Source organism: Emydura macquarii, unplaced genomic scaffold (genome assembly GCF_026122565.2).
Source record: "Emydura macquarii macquarii isolate MOO-44397 ecotype Brisbane River unplaced genomic scaffold, CSIRO-AGI_Emac_v2 contig_2205, whole genome shotgun sequence".
Lineage (NCBI taxonomy): Eukaryota > Metazoa > Chordata > Testudines > Chelidae > Emydura > Emydura macquarii.
Genome location: NW_027132342.1, coordinates 18,420,417 through 18,438,893, shown reverse-complemented (window position 1 = coordinate 18,438,893; position 18,477 = coordinate 18,420,417). Strand labels below are relative to the sequence as shown.

Genomic DNA, 18,477 nt, shown 5'->3' with positions numbered 1-18,477 from the left:
ATTGTTGCTACACTGCTGATGCTGTCGAAATTTGGAAGGCACTTCAAGAGACACGGAAGAAAAATACTGCACCAGAAAGTTAAACTGCCCAGTAAAACCTCACCAGAAAGTTAAAATAAAGAAGCAAATGGATCAAGCACTAACTCCACCTCATTTTCTTGAAAACATTCTTGACCCCAGATATAAATGTAGATGCCTAACTTCTGAAGAAGATGATGCTGCCATGGCATGAGCATCTCAAAATCACTCCTCAGTTATGCTAGTCATAATAAATTTCAGGGCTGGAGCGGAACCATTTAAACAGTGCATGTTTACTGATGATGTTTTGAACAAAGTCATTCCCCTGAATTGGTGGAAATTAGCCAGGCACCTTGAAACAGAGTTCCTTCACTTGCTAAGCAAACTTTCCACAGCAGTAGCTTCCTCTGCAGGGGCAGAGAATATTTTCATCGTTTGGTATTATTCACTCAAAGCTAAGAAATTGACTGGCAGTTGAAAAAGCAGAAAAACTCGTATTTCTGTTTCAGTCTGTGAATAAAAATGACAGTGGGAGTGGGGAAGATGAGAGCTAGTTGTAGAAGTTTTAAGGACAGCGTACCTATAGTGGTGTGATGACTTACTTGTCTGTTAGAGTTAATAAAATTTGAAAATTAAAATAAGAGTTTAAGGACGGCCATCAGTCGGCAACTCAGGAGACTGCTACAATTGCAAATGTGAAACATTTACATAACATTTAAGATTTAGTTTAATAAAATATAAGTGCTATTATGTTTGTGTATGATTTAGTTCTTACCATTCCTAATGTACTATTGCTGCATCTGCAGCTTGACACAGATAATGAGTATTATGTACTATTTCCTAAATTAATAAAAATCAAGTTATCTAAAACTAGATGTTATAAAATGCTGTACTGAGTTGTAAATTAACGTTTTAGTGATCAGATTTGCACCATTGTTTAAGAAATGTGAAGTATCAGTGGGAAACGATGTAAATCAATGATTTTCTCTGTGATTTAAATCAATCCACCCTGCTAGAGACTACCAACCAGAAGTAGGATAAAAGCTTGCAAAGACTATACTTATGTCCCATTAAATCCACAGACAGAGATACACTTTGGACACAGCAATTTATAATCAGCAAAGAGCCATAATTCTTCCAGTAATGTGTTTAATCTCCGCCCCTCTAATTTACCTAACCCACATATATGGAGCTGGGGAAGAATTATTTATTTATTTTACTGCACACAAGTGAGAAAACAGTAACTGTTTAACAAAGAATTGATTAAGGATCTGAACTGATGGCTCTTTTCAGGCTAAATAAATCCTTAACTCTGCCTAAAATAGACCATTTAACAAGAGACCACCTCGACTGCATCTACTTAAAATTAACTAGATTTTGTTGGAATCTAGCATCTAAATTCCTGAATTCAGTAGTGAAGATTTTCTCCTGAAATTTCAGACATCCATATGTTAGTTGCCATTTACTTTTAAAATGTACACACACCCTTCTGATCTCAGGTCTCTACACTGTACATGCCCAGGACTCAGCTTTTACCTGTACATTTTGCATAAAATACTTATATAGAGAGAAGCTCTATGGAACTGACTTTTGGTGTATATATGTTTTTTTTTTTTTTAAATTTGTCCAACATTGCAATTTGTTTACATATGCAATTCATTGAGTGCAGTGAAAGAGACAAAGGGCTGTGGGTATCATAAGATTAGGAATGGAATATGAGATTGTGAAGTCTGCAGGATCATTGACTTTTTTTAATCAACTACCCTGAAAATATCAAGTTACTGTTCTTCTGAAAAATCTTATTCTAAGCATAGGGTATTTGACAATCCATTTGACTACAAACTAGAATTTATTTCAGTTCCCTCATGCCAATTTAGAGTAAATTAAAAAATAATTCCCAAATGTTACAATACAATGTGTATTACATTGTTTTCTACCTGCCCAACCCCCAAATTAGGGGTTCCCTGTTTCTCTTGTAACAACTGACATCACTAACAGTTCAAAAAACAAAAACAGTGAAGAGAGAAAAATTAGAATTGGGTCTCATCAGGAAAGGCAATAAATTTAAATATATGTAATGATTTCAGGTCTTAATTTTTTTTTTTTTAAATTCTCTAGCTTTTCAGGTACCAGAACAAGCAACTTTAGTGCAAACTACATTTAGGTTATAAAAATAAAGATTTCCAAGTGAATTCTTGACAGCTGCCTACAACTTGGTTGGTGATGGACAGTATTTCATAGTAAAAGGTGTAGGAAGATGGACAATTTGTGTGATTTGGCATAGGAACAGGAGTCAAGAGACCCAGGTTCTATTCTTGGCTCTGCCATGTACCTGCTACCTGGTCATGTATAAGTCATTTCACCTCTCTCTGCCTCTGTTTCCCCTCCCTACCCTTTGTATATCTTATCTATTGAGACTAAGTTATTCGGAGAAGAACTATATCTTATTATGAGTCTGTACAATGCCTAGCATAATCTCAGTTGCGCAATTGTAATAGAAGTAAAATTAGTTTTATTGCTAAAATACAAAAACTTTGTAATTATGTGAACATTATACAATCTATTACAGAGGCAGCAAATGAAAATAAGGTGAACCGGGATAGACTCATCCAAGTTTCAGAGACAGAAAGAGCACATGTAAAGTTAAGAGGGATGGGAACTCAGAAATAAGATCTGATTGCTGTGTAAGAAAGGAGGCAGGAGTCAGACCTGAAAGGAGAGAAAGCTAGAAGGGAAAAAGGCGAGGTAAAACAAATGGAGAGAAACTACATGAAGGAGTCTGAAAACTGGGTAGAGACTTTGTACCAGTCTCTGAAATAGACAGGGAGCCAGGTTAAGATTTGAGGTGAGGTTTCCAATAAAGAAACAATCCACATTTTAAAATCAATGAAAATTATATCTTCTGTACAAAGAATTACAGGGATCCAGATGACAGAAGATAAAAATTATTCATGTTCTCATAAGAGAGGAGCAAGTCCAGAAGGTTTTCAACATAGGAGAGAAATGTATTCACCTTGGATATGAGGAATGCAGAAGTATTAAGAGTCAAGATGAGAACAAATCAAGATTCATAAAAAATGAATACTAAGTGGAAGGGAGATTTGGGGGTGCACATTTGGCTGTAAGGGCTGCTGATAATCAATAGAATCTGATTTTTGGACATGCTGAGATGCAGGATGTTAAAAACCATAATACAAATATACATACAGGCACTGCTACAGCAAATCTGTATATTATGTTATCTTAGAAAGTGAACTTGTTTAAAATTCTACAACTAACTTACATTTCAAACAATATTTTTGCATCCAACCAACAAATGATATAACATTGTAGTAGACAGTACAATGACATTTATCAAGGAGTACAAAGTTCAGGACATCCTCCAATTAAGAACACCATTTAAAACGCCTTATTAGTAGAAGGAAATCTTGCCCAAAATGAACTTAAAAAAATATTTGGTATTTTTGATGACTATGTAAATTTAGCATCCTGAATAAGCACTTGCCAAGCATTTCATTACAGTATTAAGACAAACGAAAATGGAAGACTTTTACTCCAAAGCCTAAACTACACTGGGAAAGGTTTGCTAGGTGTAGCTATACCAGCAGAATCTCAGTGTAGATGCAGCTCTCTTTTTTTTGGCAGTGTGTTTGCTAGTATAGCTTTTACTGGGTTCCCAAACAAAATAAGCTATACCAGCAAAAGCACTTTTATTAAGGTATAACCATGTCTACACTAGGGCTTTTACCAGAATATAAATGCCACCAAAAAAAACCCCTTAACTGATACTGCTTATATTGGCAAAAATTTCTAGCGTAGACTTGGCTCAAGTGTTCAGATTTAAAGTTCTTTGCAGAACTCAACTTAGGGTTTCACATACACAGATAGGTATCAGTCCTGCTTCCCACCAATTTGTTACCTGTTAGCACTGAAGTGGTGCCAGTATTTTTGTAACTATTGAGAAAATCCAAGAAGTTCAGGTCCTAAAGTCAGGAGTCGCAAGGGACGCATTAAGAATCACAAGGGATGAAGAAACAAGGTGCAAAGTTTAACCATTTATTTACTAGAAGAAAAACCATTAGCAATATCAAGATTTTCTGATACTCCTCAGCATCCAGGAGGGATAACAAGATTTTAGTGTTGGTTAATTATATGAATCTGCAGTTAAACACTTGAGCTGGCTGGGAATACAGTATTCCCTTCCTGCTGCTTCTCCCCCGATAAGAAATTTAGCCATTAATTTAGTATTTAAAAAAACATTTTCAAACTGTAAAAGTTCTTATTCTATGGCATCAGAGCAAATACTGCTTTCAAAACAGGAGAGAAGTCTAACAGCCAAGGTTTCTTAGAAAGAGATCCAGCACTGTGACACAGCATTATGGCCAAGAAGCTATTGGATGAGCAGAGAAATGAGGTTTACTAGTGCAATCCTGTGAACATCTTTTGGATTCTCCCAATGCATTTTGTGTTCTGGAATGGAAACCCAATACCTTCCATGGTTTTCTGTGCACTCTGAAAACCAATTAACAATACAGTCATAGTATGTAACAAAAAACACAATTAGAGATGAATTATTAGACCAAGTCTAGGCTATGAAAATATTTGACATTACTTTGAGCACTAGCAACTCAACTAGGCTCCCCATTACTTTGAGGTCTCCAATCTGGCAAATCCATATTTTAAATGAAGATTCAACCCTAATAAGCCAAAAGTGAGAAATACACAAAAAGAACCCCCTTCACACTTGCAGGCAAAGACAAATGGATACAACAATTTAGAAAATTGACTCCTCATTTGGATAATGAAGTTCACATCTAATATTTAGATTCATGCAACAACAACAAAAAAGATTGTAATGTTTCTAGTAAACAATTAAGGTAAGATCAAAAGCATGATTCAACAGTTATTCCAGGAGTGGGGAAACACATCCCATTCTATACCTGGGACCTACCACACTACATTCTACCTCACTAGTTCAAAATTACTTGGGGAGCAGAAAGGGGAAAAGCCTTAAGATTAGCAGAAACTGGAGTTATGTTTATGGAAACAGGCTGAGAGAAGACACAGCAGTCAAACAACGGAAGTGAAGGAATATAACCCCTGGTGATGGGACCATAATATTCAACCTTACAAGGTAAGGGCATTTGTGAGTTGAAGGCATAATTATACTGTGCCTCAAAGCCCACTATGTTAATACATTACCTAACATGAAAACCCAGGATAATTAAGTCTTCATCAATAACTATTGTGTGTAATTTCACATGAAAAACTGACACTATCAAAAGCCTGTGCATTACCTATTGAATGATGTAAAATTTGAGTTTATATAAGTCTTAAGAAAGTACATTGTTTTGTCCACTATTATATCCCAAGAAATAATTAAAATATCCACAGTAAGTGTTTGACCATACCTATACCGTGATTCCTCAACTATTAAATCACTCAATGCTCCTGATTAAAATGCTCACATTATATTAAATATTTTTTGTGTATCTGCACCTGTTAAATTGAAATAAGCTCCCTGTAGCCTGGCACAACTAGTATTTTCATACTTTCAGTTAGATGCATAAATCTAAGTTTCCACTTCTCCAGCTATTCTAAACAATCCCTGATACAAGAAAAAGCCTGAAGTCAAATTTGGAACTTTCCACACACTTAAGGGGAAAAATTAAATGATTTTGAACTAAAAATTCACTGTTGAAAGATCAACTTGACAGGGAAAGGAAATATATGAAAGCTACTGAATTTAAGTACTTGCTTTCAGAGTAATGCTAAAAATCAACTACTGGGTCTGACAAGAGGAAAGTACCTCTTCCTCCACCCCCATCTCCCTTTTCTATTAGAGACTGGACGTGTTGATTTTGAGACAAATTTAACACCCCCTTTCAGTCTCTATAATACTGCCTATGCCTAAATGTACTCTAGACATTCTCTAGAAACTTTTTTTTTAATTAGACACAAAACCAATTAAAACTCCATTCATCTAGAACAAAGAGAAAAGAGCAGCAAAAAAACGTTTTAATTAAGATGATTCCAGTTAAACCAGTGCACAACTGAAAGCTAAACATTTAAACATCTTGTTTACTGTCGGATGGTCAGCCATTTTTTACTCATTTTCCTGGCAGCTCAAACAATTACAATGAACAAGAAAACTGGTGGCTACAAGGAACAACCACCTTAACTAGAGGATGTGTGGCAGGGAGAGCTAGACAAAGTTGGGGAGTCCCCAAAGTTCTCCTTTGGCTAAGATCTGAGTTTTGAGAACAACTAGAAGCAGGCTGCTTAGTATCCTCAAAGCAAAATGATACCAAATACTCATCTGCTTCTTAATGAGAGGCAGTAAAAGCAGAACAGCTTATTGTTAATTTCCAGTACAACCAGTGCATATTTGCTGGAGACTGGGATACCCAAAATTTACACCCTCTAGCTTGACTTCACAATATGGTGTTTCTACACAATCTAGATTGTTACTCCAACAAAAACCTCTGTTAAAAACCTTTGCAGGATTCCAAGGAACAAGCCCTCTGCATCTTCTCAACCCAATAAACCTACATGGGAATTTCAGACATTTTGGCCTCACAGCAAAGAAATGGGAGATGCAAAATGAACTGCACTCCATATTGATTCTTAATGCAAATAAGATGAAACGCTATGTGTTTGCATGAAGATAAAAAGGCTTCTAAACCCTACATACCATTATATCTGCAATCTAGATCTTAGCAATTAAGACTAAGCTAAATTTCTAACAAAAAACAGAACAGTCCTTCCTCAGAGAGAGGACAGTGTGAGAATGGGTGAAGGGGAATGGTAAAAAAGTAAATAGAATAACCAGAATGTAAACAAGGGATAAAATGAGGAATGGAAGAGAATTCACTCCCTTATTTAGAAAATATGTGATGTAAAATCTTTACGTATAAACCAGAGAACATTAAAAGACAGACGTGTATGTCTATATACACACATGCACCCCCAGTTAAGAGTGAAGATGATGCTTGTGTGCACTATTTTTATGCCTATAACTGGAATTAAGATAGACAAAAAACTTGATATAATTATTACAATGAAAAGGATGAAAATGGTAGAATTGTTAGTCTTTTCTGCAAATGGTCATATGCATAATAAACCAAACAGCTTTCCTCTCAATCACGTCCAACAAATAAAAGGGCAAGGGCAATTAAACACCCTCCGAGGAGATTAATACACATAAGTGCAAAGGAAAAGGGGTGCAAAAGGAAAGAGAAAGGGAATCGGAAAGGGAATAGGGAAGAAGTAGAGCTGAGAAAAGAGGAGAGAAAGGGTTCTAGGTGTACATTTGGGGTGCGGGGGTCTGGGCCCCTGAGACTGACCTGTGCCGTCGCTAGCGGACACGGATAGCGCCGGTGAGGAGAGTTTAGGCCGCTTGGCTGAAGACGGGCCCGGCTCCACCACATTCTCGGCCATTTTTAATTCTTTTTAGACAAACACAGCGAGCAGAGAGCCGGGGGATCCCCAAAATCTTCGCCTTCCTCTCGGGCCCCCGACTCAGCTGAAGACTAAGGATAGCGAGCGACGGATCTGGAGGACGCGGGGGCCCAAGTTCCCCTTTTTCTGCCCCTCGGGTTCGGTCTCTGGTAGGGTGGCACCAGCTCAGCGGGGGAAAGGTGGGGAGTAGGGTGGGGAAGAGGCCTTCTTCCCCGGGCAGAGAAGGGACGGGAAGAACGGGGAAAGCCCCCCGCCAAAAAAAAAAAAAAGGGAGAGAAGAGGCTGGTGGGTTTTTAGTCAAATTAATCCCGGCTGTTGTGCTGCTGGTGCTTCCTCGTCTCTGCCACCATCATCTTCATCCTTCGGGGGGTCTCCTCCTCCTGCTGCCGCCTCACCGCCGCCATCAGCCTCTTCCTCCTCGGCGTCGTTCTCCTCCTCCTCATCGCCACAAGGAGGCGGGCGAAGGAGGGGAGAGGAGGAGGAAAAAGGAGAGAAAAAAAATCACCCTCCTCTAGCAGCTCCTTCCCTCTCCAACACCACCCAGCGAAAAAAAACACCCACCGCCCGCGAAGGGGCTGGGGGGAGAGACAGATCGTGCGCGGGGTCCCCAGTTCCCCCTGCTTCTTCTTTGCCAGGCGCTAATGGCTGCAGCCAGACAGGGGAGCTGGAAGGATGAGGAGGGTGAGGATAAGTCCCAGGAGTCTCCGCTTCACATCTTGTTGTGCGGGGAAGGAGGAGGGGTTGTTGTCCTGATAGAGGCAGCGCCGATCCCGGGATGGGGGCGCAGGGGGCGAGTTTCAGCACCTTCTCTCTCGCTCTACCCCTGTCTGAGGAGCAGCGTGCGCCCCTCCCGTGCAAGCGGAGGGACCGATCCCAGAGCAGGAGGAGGACGACGACGACTCGGAGGAGGAAGAAGCCGGCCCCTCCCCCTCCCGAGTGGCTGAGGATGGTTTAGAGCTGGGTTTGGGGATGGGCTAGGCTGGGCTGGGCTGGGCAGGGCGGGGGGTGTTCGGCTCCTCTCTCCCCCACCCCTGCGCTCGGCGATGGTCACTCTCCGCTCCCACTGCCGCTCAGGCGCTGCTGAGACGCCGCCTCACCTCCGCCATAGGGGGCGGGGGCCCCAACGGGGGTCCAGGCGCCACCCAAAATGCCGGCCCAAGGGGGGGAAGCTCCCCCTTGTGGATCAAATAGACGGTGGGGGGATCCCCTCTGCTCCCCGGCGGCGGGCGGGGCGGGACGGGACGGGGCTTTGAGTGAGGAGGCCAAGCGCGCAGGCTCCTTACTGCCCCAGTCTGGCTCTCGGCGGCTGGCTGGCTGCGGGGCTGGTGTGGTATGTGGGGGCTGGGGAATGGGTTTCGGACTCCCTCTTCTCTCCCCGTTCCCCGCCCGGGCCCCTGGGTCTCTCTGCGTTGCCCGCCCCCTGGCTCGCCCCGTCCGGCTCGGTCTCGCTCTCCCTCCCTCAGTCGCTCACACACAAACAAAATGGCGGCTGTTGTTTCTTCACTCTCCCGAGTCCTCAGAGGGAAGCGAGCAGCGGCGGCCGGAAATGAGCCAAGAGAAAAAGGGGCGGGGCCACGGGTGGGGGCGGGGCCGCGTGCAGCTCGCACTCACAATGGAACGCGGGGGACGGATGGGGGCGAATGAGGGGCGGGGCCAGCGGCAGTCACGAGACCAGGCCGACCACTCAGCGCGCGTTCCTCGTCGATCTCTTCCGCAAACTCCCTCGCCTCCACCTCTTAAAGGGGAAGGGGGGGGGAGCGCACGTCTCTCTCCCCCCACTTTTATTATTAGTCGGCTGAAAAATGCAGTGCTGTGGTGGCTTGGGACAGGCCGCCTGGCCTGTTGTAATCCTATTGCTGCTGAGGCCGGAGGGGAGAGGGGGGTGTGCAACCTGGAGCTGGCAGCCCCCGTCCTCTGCTGCTGCACAGCGGGGCGGGGGCTCGACAGCCCGCGGAGCGTCTCCCCCTGCATGGCACATACTGCATAGACAAAAGGCCGTACAGCGCTAAGCCCCTTGATTTCAGTGGGAGGGGATGGGAGGTTTCGCAGGTGGCAGGAAAGCAGGACTTGGCCCATTTTCTATGTATGTTTCTACACAGACAACTGGGCTCCTATAGGTGTGGGGGCTCCTATATAGGTGCTGTCCGCACTTATATGTACATGGTTGTGTTATACGTGATTGGTAAATCAGGAACGGGCAGGCCTGTGGTGCAAAGCTGTGTCTTACCAGCCTGGCAAAAATCCACTCTCCTGCTTGCCCAGGAGAAGCAATTTTTTAAATTTAAAATACAGGCATGGGCAATATTTTTTCTCCCCCATTATCATCAGTCATCATCAGCAAGTACAGCTGCATAGATTTTGTACTGGAGCTGATAACGCTTTCGTGACAATTTTGCAAGGTTGGTTTCTCACAAACACACAGATTCTGATCTTGCCTACACTACTCTACAATGTTATTTACTAAGCATCAACATTGTGCTTTGCTCTGCCCTAGGTATAAAGACACCACCCCTCCCAGCAGTTTAAATATATGGCCACAGTCCTCTAGCTTGTTGCATGTGGACAGACCCCTGCACCTGCGCACAGACCTAGTGACTTAAATGGGCTCTGTGTAGCCAGGAGGCTCCATGCACACAGAGCAAGTTGTAGCAGCTAGGCCTAAAAAACAGACAAGAATGTATTACAGAGACAAAAAATCTGGTGGTAACTCAGAAGGGGGAGTTTTTGGTTAAATAAAAACATGAGTGCTCTTCTTTGTTGCTCCTTTCCTGTTCACGCTCAGAGATTTTTATTGCCTTCTTCAAAAACTCATGATTGTACACCCGGTTGTCATGCACATTGATCTTTCTAAGGTCTGCTGCTATCTGGTCCGTGTACCAAGTCTTCGTCCTCTTCCTTGGTCATCTTCTGTCCAAGATCAGTGCAAGGGCTGTTCTTCCAATATAACTCTTGAGTCTCTGCCGGACATGTCCATACCAGTATAGCCTAGCCTCCCTCAACTTGTCTTCAGTTGGGACAACCCTCACAACCTCAGTTCATTTCCTATCAAGGAATGTCCAATCATCTGATCATCTCAACATCTTCCTTTCAGTAGTGATTTCTTTTCTTGTGGCTGGCCAAGACTCTGTTCTGTACATTAGGTTGGGCTGAATTACAGTTTTACATATTACTTTGTAACTTTATTGGTATCTTTTTATCACAGAGGACTGAGGTCAGCTCCCACCATTTGCACCAAGCCACTTTGGTACGATGCCAAGTATCATGTATGAAGGAATAATTGTCAGCAGCCTTTGATCCTAGATATTTAAATTCTTTCACTCTTTTAAGCTCTTTGCCTATAATATGTGGATCATCCTCCCCTGTTATCAAAGCCTCAGTCTCACCAATATTCACTCTAAGTTCCATCTGTTCAGAACTGTGTTGCCCTTGTTCAAAGTTGGTTTCCAGTGTCACACAATCTTCTGCTCATATCACTAAGTCATCAGCAAACACCATATTCCAAGGTGACTCCCTTCATATATTCTTACTTATCATATCAATGAAAACCACAAACAAAAAAGGGTCCAATGATGATCCCTGATGCAGGCCATTTACTAGCAATTCTCTGCTGTAGCCCCAGAGATCCTGCCTGGTTCTGGCTCTGCTAGCTTGCCTCTCTCTCTCCTACACTCTCTTCCTGTGCCTTTGTGTACTTCCCGTGTTAATGGGCCAATTTGCTTATTAGTCCTCCCCCAACCAATTCTAATCCACTAATTAGGCTCTGTCAGATCTACCCGGGAAAGGGTGTGGGGGGGCAGATTAACTGGGATTGAAGAGACCGGAGTGCCAGCTCAGCTGTTAGTTCCAGCACTCTGTCAGATCTGGATATTACTTTGCAACTCATTATTCCTGATCTCCTCTTATTATTAAAAAGAAATCAATTTAGGACCACTGGCGTAGGTTGTTAGGTGGCTTTCCCTCTTTTGAAAGTATGTGTTTGCAATCACTAGGTCCAGTGCCAGAAAAGTCTGTAAGCTTGTTTCCCCCTTGAAGTTTCTGGTTCTAATGCCATGCCCTCCATGGACTGCTTCATACCCATCCTCCACAATTCCAACGTGTGCATTTAGATCTGCTCCTATCTCACTGGATAGAACATTTCCAACAAAGCACAACAACTCATCTAAAAACTCTTCTTTTACCTTTCGATTCTCTCCTGTGGTGCATGCCCACTTACGATATGGATACTTACCTCTTCCCAGCACAGTTTAAGACTCATTAGTCTGTCTGACCTACTGGAAACCTCTATCACATGCCTCTGCATTAATTCAGCATAACTCCAACACCATTTCAGGAGGTTGAACTCTCCGAATAGTAGATTCTCCACTAGCATCTTAGCTTTACACCCCTTCCATTTAGTCTTTTGTACACATATCACATTTACTTTTCTCTTCTTTAAGACCTCAAATAGCTCCAAGTTTCTTCCAGTCAGTGTTCCTGCATTCCAACTTGCATATCTCAGCTTACTCCACTTACCGACTTGCTGCTTTAACTTTAGCAGCCATTGCCCAGTTACAATAGTCAGGCACGGCTGTTGTAAGTCATTTGCAGGAACAATCTAGCCATCTGACACACACTTGACATGGACATAAGGTCACATGAGGATCTCTACTGGATGAGCTTTTCAGGTCGTTTGTCCAAGCCTGGCACCGTTGGTTTGAAATTAGTGTTTCCCTTCTCCTAGATGAGCTGTCTGCTTGGGCTACCAAACCCCATCTGTCCTGGCAAAACTTATTTTACAGCGATGTTTATTTGCTTTGACATCTTCATCATAAGGCCTATGTGGCATTTGATAGATGTAGCCACACCACCAGCTACCCCACCATGTCCTGCAAAGAGATGCCACTTGTTGGTCCGCAACTGTTTACTGGATAATTGCAAATGTCCTGCCTCTGCAGAATGTTTCCCTATCTGCCATCTGGGACACGCCTAATTGGAGTTGGTCACCCCTTTCACAGGAAATAAAAAATGGGAGGGATGATAATAGTATATTCACATGTGGGTTTGTATTTGAAAGCTTTGTGGTACAAGTGGCTTTTCAAGAGGCATTTAAAAAAAGAAAATGCATAGCTTAGCTCAGTGGCATGGAAGTTACTGCAGATTTACACCAAATTACAAAACAGAATTTGACCCACATATGATGTATTTAAAATAGTATAGTTCTGTTTATCATATATAAGGTGCTATTTTATATACATAACATAATACCGCATATTTCAAATATACACACACATTTCCCCTTCTAGGCTTGGTATGAACCTACAGCAGATCTCTTATGTTATACGCTAAGTTACACAATATTTAACTAATAACTATCAGTCACAGACCCTTTTTGCGTGTAATGGGGATTATTGACTGGCCAAGAGTTCCTAAAATATTTAGCTCTAATCAGTTATTACTACCTAGGAAATTCCCTGCAGCAAGGTTTAGGGGAGTGGGTGGTTTGTTAATTTTCTTTTTTGTTTGTTTGCTTTGCTTTCGTAAGTTGAAAATGGAAATGAAACATAGGCCTGCATATTTTTTAATGGAAAATGCCGTTTCAGTTGGTCTATATGGAATATTTGTGAAGAATTCTTGCCCCTTAATTAGCTTGTCAATGAATCATTTTTCAATATTATGTTTTTCTTAAGTGTTTTTGTATTCTGCAGGTGTCTTTACATGAATTCGGGAGGGAATTTGGGGTTGTTTTACACCCTCTTCCTGAATCATCACTCTGCAAGTGTTGTGGGAGCTCTAAAGTTGGGGAAGAGGTAACAAAGGCACTTAGGCTCCTAAACCCTAGACTTAGGCACCTAAGTCTGGGCTTTAGCCACATAAGCCCCATTTTTTGCTCCATTGTGATCCACAAAATTCTCACCAAACCCTGTAGGTGCTTAAACTCATTTGGCACCTAGATTTTTCAGATTAAAAGCTCCCTCAACACCTATGTTCCTACCTCTAGGCATATGCACTGCTGCCTCCCACTGACTGTTTCAGAACTTATTCACAGTGTCACACTATCACTGGGCTAGAGAGAGAGACTGATAATCCAGTGGTTTGAGCACCTGCCTAAGAGGTAGGAGACCCTGTTCAAATCCTTTCTTCCTGCCTGTGGTGGGGGAGAGCGGAGAATTGAACCTGGGCCTTCCACAGCCCAGATGAATGCGCTAACCACTGGGCTAAAAGTGATAAGGTGGATGCCCTCTTACTTCACCCCTCTTTTGGGTGGAACGAGGCAGGCGCCTAACTCATTCCTTCAAAAAGCAGCTGAGGCTGCTAAGATGCCTGACTCCAGGTAGTGATTTCCCATTTGTGGATTACTAAAATGAAGTACAGGTACCTCCCAGCAGCCTGGATTTCGTTGTCTGTCTCCAAGAGAGGGGCAGAGCTTAGCAAACATCCCTCTCATCAGCATCTCCCATTGAGCTAGTTTAGGTGGCTCCCTGACTAGTATGCTGGCTTTTGTGGATTGCATACTTAGATGCCTCGCAGTCCCCATTCATTGTATAGGGAACTTAGGCCCCTAACTCGGCTTTGCAGATCACAGTGCTGTTCCTGTGATTTTCTAGGTGCCATGATGATGCTCAGCATTGCTATGACTGAGTCTATTTGTGGATCCCACCCAGGGTTCTCAACGATTTTTTTTCCCATGCCATCCACATTCAGGTACCCAGAATTGCATTTCTGAATATGTATCATAAGAATTGCATCTGGTATTTGAGGAAGCCCAGAAGCAAGAGAGTCATTTTCAGAAAAAAAGAGAGAAAGAATGAGTGCAGGTTCATAGCCCCCTAAACAACTTCCTATTATTTCCCTCCCCTGACAGCAGACCTGAGTTTCCTTCATTTGTTCTTTGTTTTAAGGCAACTTGTTGGTATCTCCCCCAGCACCAAAAGGGACTATTTAAATGGGGTTTTGTTCAAACTGTTCCAAAGTTGCTTCTATAGCATATATATTAGTCTCAGAGAGAAATCTTTAAGACAGAGGCAGGGTTGTAAAGATAGTTAGTTCATTTAAGAATAAAGTCTTCTGAAAACATTGAAGTTATAGAAAAATAAGTATTTTGAAAACCAGGAAATTCAAAGCTAAGAGTAAGTTTTTAAAAAGACTGAAAGTCAGAAATTCATGAGTTTTGCAAACAACTTAGCTCTGAACTCATATTCCCAGCTGCCATATTATATACTATTTACCCTGCAGTCTCAATACATGACAAATATTTTAATAGGTGGTTTGTGCATATTTTCAGGCAATGATAAAGGTACATATTAATTTCTTTATGGACTAACATTTTAACCCTATCAAAAACGGAGTAAAGGAGGTACTGAGGGTAAAAACAGCCACTATATACTTTGGAGGGAAGATGAGGTAAATTAGGCCGCCTGGCCCCTAAAGAATAGAAATCTGAGACAATATTGTTTGTGAACTATATGAGTTGGATAACAGAGGATAGGTCAGTGCTTCTTTCTGCCAGTGTACAGGTGGAAATTGTGGAAGAGGGCTTGAGTTTTTGTTGGTGGTCCATATGTGATTGTTGGAGAGCAGTCCACAGATTATATATACAATGTAGCAGATGAGAGTTTGTAGTCCATTTCAAACACATAGAAGCTGTATTTTGTGACAATATGGTGGGTCAAAGGGGTTGTTCCACATAAAAGATGGACATTGTTATGTCAGTGTCAGAGTTAAAGGCATCACCTTAAAAAGCACATATCAGTCTCAGTCTCACATTTTTTAACTCTTATTACTACAAATAACTCCTAAGGTTACTATAACTAAAATATTACAGAGAAGAAAAAACCCTTTTTCTCTTTGTTGTTGTTTCTTAAGTCTTTGTGCATTTGACAGCACTTTGGGTAGAGTCAGTTCACAGTTTCCCCTATTGCTTGTGTTGATCCTTCACACAGCAATAGTCAAAAGAAAAACATGTTTTGTAACAGAAGATGTTTGTAAACCCACACAAAAATGGCAGGGGTACTCAAGAACACATGCAATACCTGAGATTAATTTAAACTCAATGTTTTAAATTGACAGTATCCCTTTAAAGTTTATTTTGGCTTCAGTAACTCTACAGACATAAAGTTTGCAGTCCCTTAACCCCACTGGTAAGGAAACAGTGCCAGATATTTAAAGGTATTTAGGCACAGATAGCTACATATATACCTTTAAAAATCCAGCCCTTACTACCCAACAAACTCAAACACAGCTAAATTGTTATTTCAAGTATAAATTCTCAGAAGCTCTGATTCTCATCAAAGGGCCAGGTCCTACAAACATGTATATGCGTGCTTAACTTTACTACCTTGAGTAATCCTATTGATTTCATGAGACTCTGTGGTAGTAAAGTTAAGCACATGTGTTTGCTGGATTGGGGCCTAGAAGAGAAAACAAAACAAATGTGGAGTTATTTGTCATGCCAGGAAGGACGGAAGGAAGATGATAGATAGATAGATAGATAGATAGATAGATAAGATGTAAAATAGCAGGTTGATTTGTAGAATAAACAAACAGCCCCCATTTGCTTTCCATCCCCTACCTCTGGCTACCTGTCTGTCTGCCCTTAGACCATAAGTTTGATGGGGCAGGAATAGTGGCCCCTTGAATGTCTGGAAAATGCCTAGCACACTTTAGGAGCTATCACAATCTAATAATAAAATAATAATAATCAATAGATTAGACTTGATATCAGGATTATACCAGTGAACAGCTCAAAATCGTAACTATATCTTCTAATGTTTCTACAGTAATAGAAATATTTTTTCATAATTATGAATCTAGGAGAAAATCAAGTCAAACTACTAGAGGAATAAACATGTGGACTAAATTACATGGGAAAGCAATTGAAGTAAAAGAATAAAAAGGAGATATCTCTATTGGTTTCTGGAGAAGAATAAGATTATGGAATCTGCTAAAATCAACCAAACACACAAAAATGGGATTAAGATCAACCAAAAGAGGTAACATATTTGGTTCTGTCTCTATTGCTAAAAATGCCTATGTTTTATTTAATTAACCTAAGTATTCACGCATGGCAACAATCTGGCCAGGTCCCACTAAATGTTATATCCCTATGCCAAAACAACAAGGTACATTATTGTTGGAAAGCAATCATGAAATACAAAGTATATAGGGTCTATTTTCACAAAACACAAGGAAGGGTTACGCAATACAAAAAAATCAAGTCTATTTACCCAGCTATCCCTCTGTGCCTCAGTTTCTCTAACTGTGCAATGGGGATAATAATACTTACTACTACACAAGAGTCTTGTAAGGTGTAATTAATTTATTATTACTAGTAATTATTATGATTGTAATGTGCGATGAGGTCATTGGATGAAAGGTGCTATAACATGAGTGTAATTATAATGAGAATCTGTTTAGGAAAATGTTGAAATGGGAACAGAATAGAAATATGGAGCCTGGTACTTATATCACTGATTTGAATTTGGCCTCAGATTGTTAGTAACTAAAAATTATTACCATGCCAGCTATTTTGTGGCCTGTGAAAATAAGCTGACAACATCCCCTTTCTATTATAAGTGTCTACATAATAATCAGCACTAATTATCAGTCATGTTCCCAGTCTCAGTGGAAAGAGAAAGGACTGAATGGACAGAAATAATGAACTCTCCTTCTTCTACCTTGGAGCAACTTACTCTATGATGCTCCTGCTACACTCTGGGTATATAGATGACAGTCTCTGAAGCTGTCAGGCCAGCATCTTTCATTAACTACATTCACTTTGAAAGGAAAATAAATAAATTTTAAAAAAAAACTTTCCAGCGCTATTAGCAAACATAAAATTTTATCCGGTTCAACATATCGCCTCAGGGAATCTGCAACACAGTTCTGTGGTCACTTAATACAGCTCCTTAATCTTTGGGGCAAGGGTCATTCCCTCCCACGGTAAAGCTTGCAGGATAGGATTTAGGAGAAGCTGGCCTCCATGGAATAGGCTGGAGACCTGCACCTGAGCAAACATGGATTCTGAGGGACCTGCAGAAGGCTAGGGATATGTACACGGAGGCCCTGTGCCTCCTCAGTTCATCTGGCTCCCTGGCAGCACCATTGGGGCCATGCTACTGAGACTCTTCCTGGCTACTGCCCCAAGCTGCACTATCTTTTCTGGGAATCTCCATGGGGCTGGAGTGAGTATGATGCCTGTCCCACTTCAGTCTGCTCCTCCTGCTCCCAGCCCACCACTCTTCACCACCTTCCCATGCATACCTCTGACCCATGGAGCACCCTTCATGGGGTCTGGAGGAGAAATTACCCCCTTCCACGAAGGATTGGGGACACCAACGCATGGAGGGTTTCCTCTGTACACAGATCTGGGGAGAGAGGAAATGATCTGAGGCTAGAACTAGAAAGTAATGCCAGTGTCCATCTCTATTTCTGGAGGGCAAGAGACAGTTGTGCCAGTGTACGGAACTTCACAGAATGGAATATCCAAGTTAAAACCCCGTAGCACTTTGATATGAGTCAAATTCTATTAAAACCATAAGAAATAACCATCCAATAATTGGTTCTTGAATCCAGGTTTATATTATTTTTATATTTAAAAAAGATTGGATTTTTGGCAACAAACAAAATACTTCAAATGCTTTGCCCCAGAAACACAATCTTGCTTAGTCACATGATTTTCAATATCTGCAAACACAAAATTCTGTTGCTAAATGTGTAGGGCTCAGCAGCTTACCAAAAAAAATGTATCCTCCCTGGAACACATGTTTTTGCTTAAAGGGAATTCTCAAAAACACTTTATTTCATTAGCAAATGCAACATTATATCCTCACAAACATATCTTATCTGCTGGTAAGAGTGAAAAGCAAAGGGGGAAAAGACTTGGACATTCAATTTAGTAAGGAGTGAGAGTTATGTAATATATAGGCAATGCAGTCAGTTTCAACATCTGCTTAATATATTGAATTGCAGTTTAAATACTGCTCCAATATCTCTCCCTGTATTTTTGCAAGTTTTTATTCA

At 41.4% G+C, this 18,477-nt stretch overlaps 1 protein-coding gene across 4 annotated transcripts in view; it reads right to left on the bottom strand.

Moving 5' to 3' along the window:
* EP300 (E1A binding protein p300) overlaps positions 1-9,050 on the bottom strand; it is a 113,484-nt gene extending 104,434 nt beyond the window's left edge. For all 4 annotated transcript variants that reach the window (XM_067559559.1, XM_067559561.1, XM_067559560.1 and 1 more), the window contains exon 1: positions 7,365-9,050. In XM_067559559.1, the coding sequence (XP_067415660.1) occupies positions 7,365-7,458 (94 nt within the window). In that variant the 5' untranslated portion in view covers positions 7,459-9,050. The remainder of the gene's footprint in view (positions 1-7,364) is intronic.
* Between the last annotated feature and the right edge of the window lie 9,427 nt (positions 9,051-18,477).